At 35.2% G+C, this 13,538-nt stretch overlaps 1 protein-coding gene across 2 annotated transcripts in view; it reads right to left on the bottom strand.

The window, feature by feature from the left end:
• Positions 1–13,538, bottom strand: part of ASCC1 (activating signal cointegrator 1 complex subunit 1) — a 90,130-nt gene continuing 76,592 nt past the window's right edge. For both annotated transcript variants that reach the window (XM_051982182.1, XM_051982184.1), the window contains exons 10-11: positions 1,186–1,303; positions 1–496 (exon numbers count right to left, since the gene is read on the bottom strand). In XM_051982182.1, coding sequence (XP_051838142.1) covers positions 1,187–1,303 — 117 coding nt within the window. In that variant the 3' untranslated portion in view covers positions 1–496; position 1,186. The remainder of the gene's footprint in view (positions 497–1,185; positions 1,304–13,538) is intronic.

The following is a 13,538-nucleotide window of genomic DNA, read 5'->3' as shown; positions in this document are numbered from 1 at the left end:
TTTAGTTTTAGAAATTAATTTATTCACAAATGAGCTAAAGAATTACATTATACAACTCAAGAAGCATTCCTCATGTGGTCAAATGACCTTGTTAAAAAATGAGTACTTGGACTTTGGAGGAAAAGGGGGGAAAAAAAGGAGGAAGGAGAAAACAGAAAGACTTGAGAAGGCCTCGATCATTCACCTCAAATATAGCTCCCAAACTTCTGAGTTACCCTGAGACAAAAAATAAAAGAGAAGGGATTTAGAGTGAGGAAAGAGGTGAAAAGAGAAAACCCAATTAACTGTTGAAATGAGATAATGCCAGAGCTGTAAGTACTCTTCCCTCTACTAGGCTGCAGCAAGAAGTGAACAGGTTCTGGCATTGACATTCTCCCAGGGAACTTTGCACAGTCCTGCTGATATCATCAATGTTTTCACTGCTGTTGTCCAAAAGAGAGAATAAAAGCCGCCACATTGACTGCAGTTCCATTAAGAGGTAAGGTAAAACAAAGATCTGAAAAATAAAGGTAAAGGTATAAAATTTGCATAAAAAAAAAAAAGAAAAACCAACATCTTGGAAAATAAGAACAAACTTTTGAAATTTCTTCATCTTAAAACATTATATCCAATAACTGCATAAAAGCTAGATATTAAGACCTTAAGTGCTAAACAAAACAATCTAGAAGGAAAAGGATTTCAAAAGGGTATAATCATTTGCTGAATAATGTGAATTTTTAAGCACTTCCACTAATCCTGGAAAACATAATAAAAACAAAATCAATCAAGAGCCTATAAAATAGAAATGGAGATTGAAGGAGGGATTTATAATTTAAAGAAAACCCAAGGAATAAAGAGCCATAATACATGTTTAAGGATTTTATTATTTAATCCATTATTAAACTATGTGTCACTTTGTGGAGATGGGCTTTGGAAAAGAAAATGGATCTTGCCGTCAAATGATAAGTAAAGGTCTTATAGTCAATCTCTGCTTTACCTGAGACAAGGTTTAATGATCATCTCAACATTCAGAGGAGAGGACATGCTAAGTCTACTTTACATAGACGTGCCCTAACAGGTTTTTGTTTCTCAATCTCTTGGACTCCCACACCATCCTTGTTAAATAAAATAAGGACAGTTCCTTGGACACCTGCATCATGAAAACATTCAACATGTGATGTAAACCAAAAGGAAGAAATACAGCACCTCAGGAGAAATCCACTTGCCCAGAGGAAGCATAGTATCCAGAACTGTCTGTAGAAAACCTCTGAGAGATGTGAATCGAATTAAGGCACAGCTCCCCAAAGGTGAAGTTTTCAAAAAGCTGAAAGAAGAATCAGAATCCAGAATGAGCTCTCTTAGGAGAACCAAAGCATCTTCTAAGTAAAATGACAGTACTACAAGTACTAAACTCCAACAACCTCCGATAAGTTTCAGAATGAGCTCCTTTCTGGTGTCACAAGCAAAACTTCCTTCTATAGCCTGTCCTCCCCAAGTAGGCACTCCTTCCTTGGAGATCTGGAGTGAAGGGCTGAGGGCACCAACAGCCTCCAAAGGCCATTTATTATGCTTTGAAACTCTTAAGGAAATGTATTTTTCAATCCAGGCAAAGTCTGACCCAACAACTTTCAATCTACTATGAGGTCAAGCAGAATTCTGATCCCACTTCTACCAGAAAGCCCTCCAATTATTTAAATACAGTTGTCACCCCCACCAATTCTTTTAACCAATACTCTTGCTCTAAGAAGGACATGTCCTTTTAATACATGTATAAGGCAGACCCAAAAATTTTAACAGAATTCATCATAGGATGAAGAAAGCCATCTACACCCAGAGAGAGGCCTGTGGAATAAGTGCGGACCACAACATAGCATTTTCATGCTTTCTGTTGATGTTTGCTTGCATTTTGTTTTCTTTCTCAGGTTTTTTTTTCTTTCTAGATCCAATTTTTCTTGTTCAGCAAGATAACTATATAAATATGTTGGATTTAATACATATTTTAACATATTTAACATGTATTGGACTATCTGCCATCTAGAAGAGAAGATGGGGGAAGGAGCAAAAAATTTGGAACAGAAAGTTTTGCCAAGGGTCAATGTTGAAAAATTACCCATGCATATTTTTGGGGGTTTTTTTTGTTTTGTTTTTTATTTTGCTGAGACAATTGGGGTTAAGTGACTAGGCAAGTCACTTAAAACCCAATTGCCTCAGCAAAACAACAACAACAACAGCAAAAACCACCATGCATATGTTTTGTAAATAAAAAGTTTTAATTTAAAAAAATTTCATCACAGGAAAAATTCAGCCACAACCACCTGAATAAGTTGTGTGTCAAGAAGGTTGCAGGAAACAGCTCTCCTATAGAATGGCAACAAGACTTTAGAAAAGTTTTGGTAAATATATAAGCATTTTCCAATTTAATTTCAAGGCTACCCTTTGAACAGCAATCCAAGTGGTGAAGTCTATCCTTTCTGAGGAACTACCTCCTTTCATTTGTTTGACTCTATGGAATTTTAGATCTGTCTCTAAAACATAGGGTCCTGTCATGACCACCTTTTTTCTTCCTGCCACTGATGGCCAAAGAAGCACCCAGGGCTCATTTAAAGCTGACTTTACAAAACCCAGGAAATATTGATCCTTCTATATATATGACATCAACTTAACCCCAAAGATCTATTTAAAGTCTGTAGTACATTGTGTCTTTTTTCAGAAAGGAGTCTAGCTCTTGCCTGCATTGATTTACACAATTAACTTCTCTTGCTGGCTTTGGCAGCCTGTACAGATCACATCTACCCCTTTTGTGGAACAAATTCAGCTTGAAATGGCTGCATGCTAATCCTTCTTTGCTAGCCTTTAATTTGATGTGAAATCTATGTTGATAATAAATGACTAACTGAGCTCTGAAACCCAAAGTCTTCCAATCACAAAGTCAAACAATGTGTAAAGTAGTCAATAGACTATTGTCTGTGGGCATAAAAGTAGAAAAGGATTCAAATAAATAAAGATCTTGAAATCTTGGGGCAAGGCATAGAGAGTTGTATCTTTCAATCATAGTCTTTCATAATTTCTGCAGTTCTTTTAAATCACATTCTATTTAGCTTCATTCTTGATGTTAATACTAACTTTTGACACTAAGAATGATATTGTTTGACACACCATTCAACAATGCAATGGATCTTCATCTAAAATGCTAGTTAAAAAACTAGCATTTATCTTCATTTATCTCTATTTTTACTTTCTCATGCTCTACTAAGTAATTTCCTTTTCTCCTTTGGGTATAGATTATTTAACAATAATTGTTCATGGTTATCTTATAAATGGCAGTCTCCATGCTACGTTGTCGCTACTATCCTCGGTGAGTTAGTCTTCTAAGTTTTTTGTCCTTTTAACTTTTCTCTAAAATTCCTTGTTTTGCTTAAATTTTGCAAATGATCACAGGTAGAATTAAGTATTACAGGTGTGTCAGCATCACAGTACTTGAAGAGGAGATAGACAAAGATACTCCTCTACAATATTTAAAAGTTCAATATATAGAGTAACAGTCTTGGAAAACAATCAGCACTGGAGAGATAGAAAACATATGTATTAAATATTGAATATACTGTTGAATAAGATCTGTGTGTGTATTGTTTTGCTTATCTATTTTGTTTTCTTTGCTACAAAGAAAGGCTCTTTGGAGTTAGAGGGATACATCTGGAGGTCACTGATATATTAAAAAAAATTATCAATGCAACTTTGTTTTCATTGTTCCCAACCTCTCTGTAATTACCTTTTCTCTTGGATATACTCTCAGCTCTTAGTTTTTACAATACAAAAATTTTCCCTTCCACAATGTGACTTTGCCCATCATGATTTTAACATATCACGGGGCGGCATAAGAAATTAAACAGAAATTTGGGGGAAATTTTGCAGAAGCAACAGATGACACAAGAAGGCTAACAAAAGAAATAGAAAAGGTTAGAAACTCAGAAATGCATAAAATATTTGTATACATGCCGTAAGAGAAAAAGAAACATTTCAGACTTCTTTCCTAGTACAAAGTGAGGGCCAACAAGTTTTACTCAGATTTTTCAGATCTCAAGAATGTCATGCTCCTAACCCCCGAGATGTGAAAGGGATTACTATATTGCTCTCTCATGGTCCTCTTCTTACCCATCCATCCACAGTCATCCATGTTATACTTCTTGAGTATACACACATACACACACACACACACACACACGCATGCACACACACACCAAAATATGTATATTTCAAGATGTTCCTGAAAAGCTCTTTCATGGATTATCTCTACAGTCTCTCAGTGGATATCATTAGCTTTGGTGGGTTGAATTATCATCTCTACACAGGTGATTCCCAGATCTATATATCCAGCCATCTGCTGATCTCTAGCTCCACGAATGGCCTATTAGACTAAAAAATTTTTATTTCCCTATTTCTCTTACGTCACTCAAATTCATAACCTATCCTGACTCTTCCTTTTTACTCTATACATCTCATCCCAATATTCAATCAACTGAAAGTCTTGCAAAATATACCTCCATAACATCTCTAAAATCTATTCTCTCTTATCCATTCCCAAAAGTACCACCTGATAGAAGCTCTTATCACCTTTTACAATGGCCAACTAACTGCTCTCCTAAATTCCAGTGAGTGTCTCATCTTTGTCTCTCTCCAATATATCCTTCAAAGCTACAAAATTGACATTCCCAAAGCACAAGTCAGACTTTATCATGTTCATGTAAAAGAAACTTCAGTTGCTCTTTGTTTTCCTCTAAGAATAAACAGAATATTTATTCTCACAGCCTCACTCTACCCTACCATTCCAGCTTTTGTTCTTATTACTCAAATTCAAGCACTCTACATTTGACCTAAATTGGACTACTTAATGTTTCCCAAATTGGAAATTCCCCTTCCAGTGTCTGTGTCTTGTCCAGACTACCCCTCCATACCTGGAATAAAATGCTTCTTAGAATTTTCAGTTTTCTTCAAGGCTCAGCACGTGTGCCAAGAAAAGCACACCTATTTGATTAAAAGCTGCTGGGAAAACTGGAAATAAATATGGCAGATATTAGGCTTAGACCAATATCTGACACCACACTCCACAATACATTTTAAAGGTATAAGTGACCTTAATTTTAAAGATCATATTATTTTTAAAAACTTACTCTTATAGCTATGAGTAGAAGATGTAGTCCTTTTTCCTTTTCTTTTTTAAAGAAATATTCTTAACCTAATTACAAAATGGATAACTTTGATTCCATGAAACTGAAAAGTTGATGTACAAACAAAATTAATAAACCTAGAAGGGAAATGGTCAAATGGGAAAATGTCTTTGTATCAAATTTCTCTGATAAAGATTTGGTATCCAATACATACAAACCACATATATACACATATCTATCTTATAGATGTGTGAGTATATGTGTGTATGTCTATCACCAAAAGCCATTTTGGTCTTAGATAGATCAATCATTAAGTGATCAAAGGATATGAACAAACAATTTTCAAAAGAAAAATTACAGATTATTAATAACCACATGAAAGAATGTACCAAATCTCTAATAAGTATTCAAATTAACTCAACCATTCAGTTTCACTTCACACACTGCAAAGGGGCAAAGATGATAAAAGATGGGCCTAGTTAATGGTAGAAAGGTTGTGGGAAGATGGTGAACACTTGGATCATTGTTGGTAGAGCTATGAATCAGTACAACCATTCTAGAAAGCAATCTGAAATTATACAAATAACATGACTAAAACATCCATATCCTTGGACTCAAGAATTCTATTATTAGGCTTATTCCCCAAGGATAAGATGTCCTGAAGATAAGAAGAAAGTCCCTAGATATATAAAAATATTTAAAGTAGCACTTTTTGTGATAACAAAGAATTAGAAACAAAGTAGATGCCCACTGATTTTGGAATGGCTAAACAAACTGTGGTACACAAATGTAACAAAATAGCATTGTGTTTTAAGAATGTACGGATCTACATGAACTGATGAAAACCAAAACAACCACAACTAAGAAAACAATATACACAAGACAACAATGTAAACAGAACCATAAAAAAGTGAATATTGCAAAATTATAATGCCCTTTGAAAAAGTAGAAGGTCCACAAGTGTTGCAAACCAAACATATTTTATGACTTTCTAACGTATTGATCAGTCGTGCTGATTTTTTTTGACTTAAAAATATTATTTGATATATGGAAAGACATTCCAGGAAAAATACCAGGAGAAACTATGATACTGTATTAAAGAAAAGGAAATCAATAAAAATTTATTTAAAAAAAGGAAAGGAAAGTTTGAACTAGATTTTTTAACTGAGCAGTTAAGTACAATTTGGACTTTGCACTCTAACAGGAACCCAAGGAAGATATGGTAGTGATGTATAGTACATACTGGAAGTGGTTATAAGATGGAAGACAAAAAGACTAATTATGAAACTAATCTGAGCATAAGATTATGAGAACTAGAAAAAGGCATATATGAACATTATCATGAAAGAAAAGTTCAGAGAAATTACTGACTCATTAGATTTGGGGGAAGAGGAAACATTGAAGAAAAATTAAGGATGACTTCAAGGTTTCAAATCTGGGTGATGAAAAAAAGCTTCAATGGTAAAAATCAGGATTGGAAAAAATCAGGGCATGGTTTAAGGAAATAAACTTAGGATAAAGGTAACTCAATTCAATTGAGCAGTTCAAGCAAATACTAAATGCCCACTATAAGTCTAGAATTGTTAGATGCTAGAAATACAAAAACAAAAAAAAAAAGATAATCCTTGGTATTAAGAATCTTATATTTTGAGTAGATCACAGAAGGTAAAATGGATTATTTTGATTATACAAAATTTTAAAATCTTTGTATATGTAAATATACATAGCTAAGATGAGAAGATAAAGAGTTAAATAGGGAAATTTTTTTGTAACAAATATCTATGATAAAAGTCTCGTTTCCAAGATATATAAGGATCTGTCTGATTCAAATTTGTAAAATAAAAGCCATTTACCAATTGGGAAGGAGAAAAGGTGAAGGAGATGAGCAGGAGAAAAATTAATGCTACATAAATAAAAATACATAATAAAGGAAAACAACATGTACACAGATAATATATAAAATTAATAGAAAGTAATGGGGGGGAGTGAAAGACCACTAACAATTGAAGAAATAGAAAACAAGCATCCTTTCAGAGGTGGTGCCTAAATGATCTTTTGAAGGAAATGAAGGATTCTAAAAATTGCAAGTGTAAAGTAGTGCATTTCAGAAATAGGGAATAGCCCATGCAAAAGCATGAAAAGTGAGAGATGAAATACTACATATAGGATATATCAAGTAGGCCAGACTGGCTAGGATAGAAAGTGTGTGGGCAAAGTAATGTTGCAATCACTATGTAAAGATAAGTAGCAGGGAAAGAAATTAAGAAGTTATTCAAGGAAAGAGGTAATGAGATTCTAAAGCATTATAGTAGTTGTGTGAGTGGAAAAAAATGAAATGGATTTCACAGACAAAACTTGAAAAAATGATTGTATATAGGAAATAAGTGACTAGATGGGCAGTAGAATCCTTGACAAAAACAGGATGACTTTGGGAAAGAAGATGATGAATCCTATTTTGGACATGTTGAGTGTGAGATGTCAAAGCAAGTAGTTCTCCTGTTTTACTCTTATATGCCAATATCCTTGATGCCAGGTGGCCTCAATTTCTATTCCATCTGAGAATTTCCTGCAAGGGAAAGGGAGGATTCTTGTTTGCTTTAAAGAGTTATAGCAAATATACTAGAATTAAGTAAGGAGACACTATAAGAATGATCACATGCTCCTAGAGAAGGCAAACAATATTCTCAGATTAACCACTAACTGGTATTTAGAAGACAGAATGGCATAATGGGAAGGGAGCTAAAGTGGAGGTAGAAAAGTGTAAATTCACATTCCACCTCTGAAGACAGCTATGTGACTATGGACAAGCCCCTCTGAACCTTGATTTGGTGAAATGTAAAAGGGAAATGTTATGATCTGTGGCAGCCACTTGATGGTATTGCTGAATTATCACAGTATTATCAAATGAAATGTAATTATTATTATTATTATTAATCACAATGGCCATAAGAATTCTGGCAGTGTCTCATTGTAGCCAGGCTAACACTCAATCTGGTCCGGCCTCCGATTTCTCTCATTAGTTCTCTGCCCTTCTTCCTCAGGGCCTTCTCATATAGGTTATATCTTCCAAAGCTTCCTCTTCTGTCAGTCTTCTAGCTCTCTTTTAAAGTACTGTGTTTTCCTTTTAGAATGAAAGCTCCTGGAAAGCAAATACTGTCTTTTTGCTAGTATTAGTATTCCTAGAGCTTAGCACAGTGTATGGTACATAGTATTTAATAAATAACCTTTTGAGATACAAAACATTTTGATCCCTATTCCAAAAATATTAAGAGTGGCAACATTTTTTTTAACTCTACAAGGAATATTTAAATGACAACTTTCCTAGTCTCATTGATCATCAAGAAGGTATATTCAATATGAATTAATAGTATTAAAAGCAATAGCAACAATGATCATGTAAATGTCAAGAAATAATTACGTGGAAAATGTAAAGCAGCTAAACCAAATATGGAGACCAAAAAACATTTAAGTAAAATCACTATTTTTGGTCAGCAGATGAAACATCTTGGAGAAATAAATAATGATATTCCATTTTTTGATGGCTTCAATAATAGAAGGCAGTATTTTAGATAGCTCTCACAGTATCTATCTCTAATACGAGTATTACATTCATGATTAATGTCCAAATTGCTACATATAAGATTACTAATGTGAGTAATGAAAATAAAGATAATGATATATAAACCACTCATATGAAATTCTTTTAAATATGGCTCTATTTAAGATTCAATTCTACCACCTTTAAGTTACAATGAGGGATCCTAACAAAACTTCTTACTAAAGCCTGAAATAAATGAACTAACAAGCTTTTATTAAACACTTAGTCTTTCTTGATACTGTGCAAAACATCGGGGATACAAATACATAAATGAAAGTCTTTTTCCTCAAGGAGCTTGCACTTTACTGGGAAGACAATGTGTATATAAATACATATGTGCATATAAGCAGAAATTACATACAAAATAAATGCAAGGAAAAATTGAGGGAAATCTCAAAAAGGTTTTATGTAAAAAGTATTACCTGGACATAGGAAATGGGAGTATGAGGAATAAGAAGAAACCTAGTTTTGCTGAACCAAAGAGTACAGGAATGGGAGTAATACATAATAAGTGGGAAAGGTTGAGGCTACGTTATGAAGGATATGAAAACTGAAACAAACTTATCCCCCAAAAAACCATCAACAAGAAAAAGTCCTCATATATTCCAGAATATTTGTAGTAGTACTTTTTATGATAGCTAAGAATTGTAAACAAAAGAGATGCCTTTCAACTGGGGAATGAGTAAACAAATTATGATATATGAACATAATGGCATATTATTGTGCTGTAAGAAACAGAAACATGGAAATATATATATGAAGCAAACAGAGCTAAGAAAACAATAAACAATAACTACATATCAAAAAAAAAGCAAATAACAAAATTATAAAGATCAAGTGGAACTCAAATGAAGAGAGAGATTCTTTTCAATGTATTAATTGTGCTGACTTTTTTTCCTCTTTTAAAAAATTCAATTGTCATGTGGGAATGAGGTCCTGAACGATGTGCTACACAGAAAGAAACTAAAGAAATGATCTCTGAGGCAAACAGAGAAAGGCACTGATAGAGATCCGTTCAGCTCCATGGTCCCACCTTCAGGGCAGGTCATCCAGTCAGAAATCCAAGTCATATCAGACCCCTGAAACCCTCTCTTTGTAGATATTTCAAACAGTCTCACCTTGCCATGTCCTATTAGAAATCCTAATAATGTGCATAAGGCTAAATTTTCCTTATAAACTCTACTTATGGGCCATCCCATCACTGCTGCCCTCTTCTGGGTCAGCCTGGCACAGCACTCTGCCTCTTGACGTCTTTTTCCTTACTTCCCCATGCCATGTGGTATCTCCCCTAACCCATGCTTCCAATCCCACATACAACTAGCTCTTTTAGGGTGCTAAGATTCTTTCAGGATTTAGCCTGGAAGCTAAGGGCATGGCCCCAACCCCATGGGGTGCTTTTTACTGAGTAATCGTGACTTCCCCTGAGGAACTTATCTTTCATATGCTCTTCCAACTCTATTTCATATTTGCCATTCCCAGTGTCTACTGTATCCCTTCATTTTGTCTCTAACCCTTTTCCCTAAATAAATGTACTTCTGCCAAAGAGAACAGCCATTGTGAATTCTTCACATGACCAAACCCCAACTTTTGGTGCCTACTATCACCTGATGTCTATATCACCCATATAAGGTTGACTGTGGGAGGAAGAAGTAGATGATACTTTTCTGAAAGAAACAAAAAATTTCAATAGAAGTTTTATTTTCTTTTAAAAAAAACTAGAAAATCAAAAAAGAGGAACTTATATTTGATGTTAGAAGTTTAATAAACAGGACAATGACCTGGTCAAACCTGCATTTTAGAAAGTCAAGTTGCTCTCTTCCTCAAGTCTTATCCTCATACCAGGGGAAGGAAAGGGAAAGGAGGAAAGACTTATTAACCATAAATTATGTGCTATCTCATTTGATCAAGGGGCCTTAGCCATACATACTGATACTCCCACTCCCCAAAATGCCCTAACCTTACAATTCTTCCATTTACTTGTTTCATATGACCTATTCCTCCAACTTACCTTGGCCAAAGATGAGCATGGTATAAACTAACACCCACAAATGTACCATTTCCACATTTGTGAACTCTGAAATCCTCTTACCTGATCACAATGCTGTCATTCTACCTCTCCCTCTGCCCTGCAACCCCACATCTTATTTACTTACATTTGACATCCAATCCCTCACCCCTTCAGTTTTTTCTCAAATCATGATCCAAGCTCCAGCTAAACTCTTCTTCTTCCCCCTTTCTGACTCCCTAATGAATCACTTCAACTCTTCTATTGTACCTTTTCCCCATTTCATTGCTATCATACTTTCCCTGCAAAATTTGAGTCTTGAATCACTTTTGCCACCTGCTGCCTTCATTCCTACAACATGCTGAATGATGCTGGAGAAAATCATGAAACCTGTTAAAAGGGTCCCAGAAAGTTTTTTATATAACCTCAACCAAGCCTTCACTGTTGCAAGGCAATCCTTTTATAATGCCCCTCTAATTACTTTACTACCTCATTCACCACAACAGCTTTTCCAAACTTTTTCATCCCTCCTCAAGCCTCTCACAGCTACTCTTCCCCTAACTTTCTCAATTGAAAACTTCATTTCAGATTTTATTGAAACAATTGAGGCCATTCATGGAAAGCTCCCTTTTCTCTTCTCATATGCCTATGTCTTCGGCCACTATCTCCTACTTCACCCCAATTTCCCATGAAGGCGTGAATTTTCTCCTTGTCAAGGTAAACTCTCCTGCATGTACAAGTGATTCCTGTCTTCTATCTTGTCTTCTCCAGCAGATTACCCCCATTCTCACTAATTTTCAGTCTCTGTTGGTTGCTTCCTTATTATCTACAAACATGTCTATGACTCATCCATACTCAAAAAATTCTCACTTGATCACTTAATCCACTAGGCTATCTTCCTATATCCTGCCTTTTATGACTAAATTCTTTGAAAGGACCATCTACAATAAGTGCCCCACTTCCTCTCCTCTTAATTCTGCTGTCTGGCTTTCTACATCATTATTCACTGAGACCATTCTCTCCAAACTTACTAATTGTCTCTTAATTGCCAAATCTAATGACCTTTTCTTACAATGACCTCATGCTTTTTGACCTCTGGGAAGTCAATGACACTGCTGCTCATTCACTTCTCTTTGATTCTCTTTTCTTTAGGTTTTCATGGTATTGTACTTTCTTGACCCTCCTCCTACCTATGTGATTACTCTTCTCAGTCTCTTTTATGGGATCTTCATCGATGTCATGCCTGCTAACAATGGGTATCCCACTAGGGTCCTGGGCCAATTTCTCTTCTCCTCTTCACTTTGTGAACTTATCAGTTCACACGGATTCAAGTATTACCACTATGCAACTGTCTCTCAGATCTACTTGTCCAGTACAAATTCTGACCTCCAGTTTCATATCTTCAACTGTCTACTGAACATCTTAAACTGGGATGTACTAAAGACATCTTAAATAGACATGTCTAAAACTAAACTCACTATCTTTCCCCATGAATTCTCCCTTCCTTCCTACCTTGCCTTTTACTATTGAGGACAGCACTATCCTCCCAGTCACCCAAGTTTACAAGCTAGTTATCATACCAGATTCCTCATTCTCTCACCAACTCCCCACCCCCTCATCCAATCTGTTACAAAAGCCTGCCAACTTTACCTTCATAAGAGCTCTCACATATTATGCCCTTTTCTCTCCTCTGACACAACCTTGGTATAGGTTCTCACCTCCTCACACCTCAAGATATTTATTTATTTTTACTCTTATTATAGGATGTAGGTTCCCTTATTTAGGAAGAGCTAGCCCTAAACTAAGTCAGACAAATATAGTCTCTTAAATCTAAGTTACCATATAGATTTAGTTAATAGACTGAGAAGATTATCACTTAGTAGAGATAATTTAGATGAATAAAATAATCATAAGATTTTTAGATTTTTCAAAAGACTAAACTTCCCTTCTGGAAGGAAATTAACCAAAAGTTAAGTCCTCCTTTCTATTAGAAAGTAGGATTAACCAGAGGCTGTTTCCTTTTCTGGCAGTTGGAAAGGGGAAGTTCTCAACTGAGATGGGTAGGGAGAAAGTAATGAAGGAAACTTAAGATTTAAAACTGCCTCTAGGAAAAGGACAGAGAATCAATTAAGGAATAATTGCTGATGGTGGTGAAGGCCTAGATGAGAAGGTGAGATCAGATGGACTACTACGCTTAAAAGAAATTTGTGACAAACCTGATCAATTTGGTTACAGGATTTCCTCCAGCTCTGTTCAGAAGCAGGTAAGAGCAAATGGCAAAAGTAAGCCAGTATTGGGGTTTCAACAAAATTGGGAGGTAATCAATTCAAGAATATAGGACAAAGAAGAACTGAACTAACTGCTTAACTATAGAGACCAAATCAGAAAAGGCAGAAAGTAAGGTGAAATTAGCAAGAATGATAGGTGGGAAAGTACTAAGGAACAGAGAGACTGGAGATGAAGACTAGATTTAATATAACACCATTAAGTAAGTATAACACTTTCTTTTTGGCAAAGAGGTGATAAACTAGAAAAGCAGAAATAGTCACACATTTTAAAACATGGACAATATGTAGATGTTTTCCTTGACTATTTATTTATACAAATAAGCATTTCAGGGTGGGAACAGGAGCAGAGGTGGGGATGAAAACCAGGAATAACAATTGAGGAAATGGTAGGTAGCATGTCACACACACACATACACACATACATACATACACACACACGTATACATAAAGTAGCAATGTAAATATCAAATCAAATAAAATCAAAAATATCAAAGCAAAAGGAA

Source organism: Antechinus flavipes, chromosome 2 (assembly GCF_016432865.1).
Source record: "Antechinus flavipes isolate AdamAnt ecotype Samford, QLD, Australia chromosome 2, AdamAnt_v2, whole genome shotgun sequence".
In the NCBI taxonomy this organism is placed as follows: Eukaryota; Metazoa; Chordata; class Mammalia; order Dasyuromorphia; family Dasyuridae; genus Antechinus; species Antechinus flavipes.
Note: the sequence above shows the minus strand (reverse complement) of the source record. Positions and strands in the feature narration are given on the sequence as shown.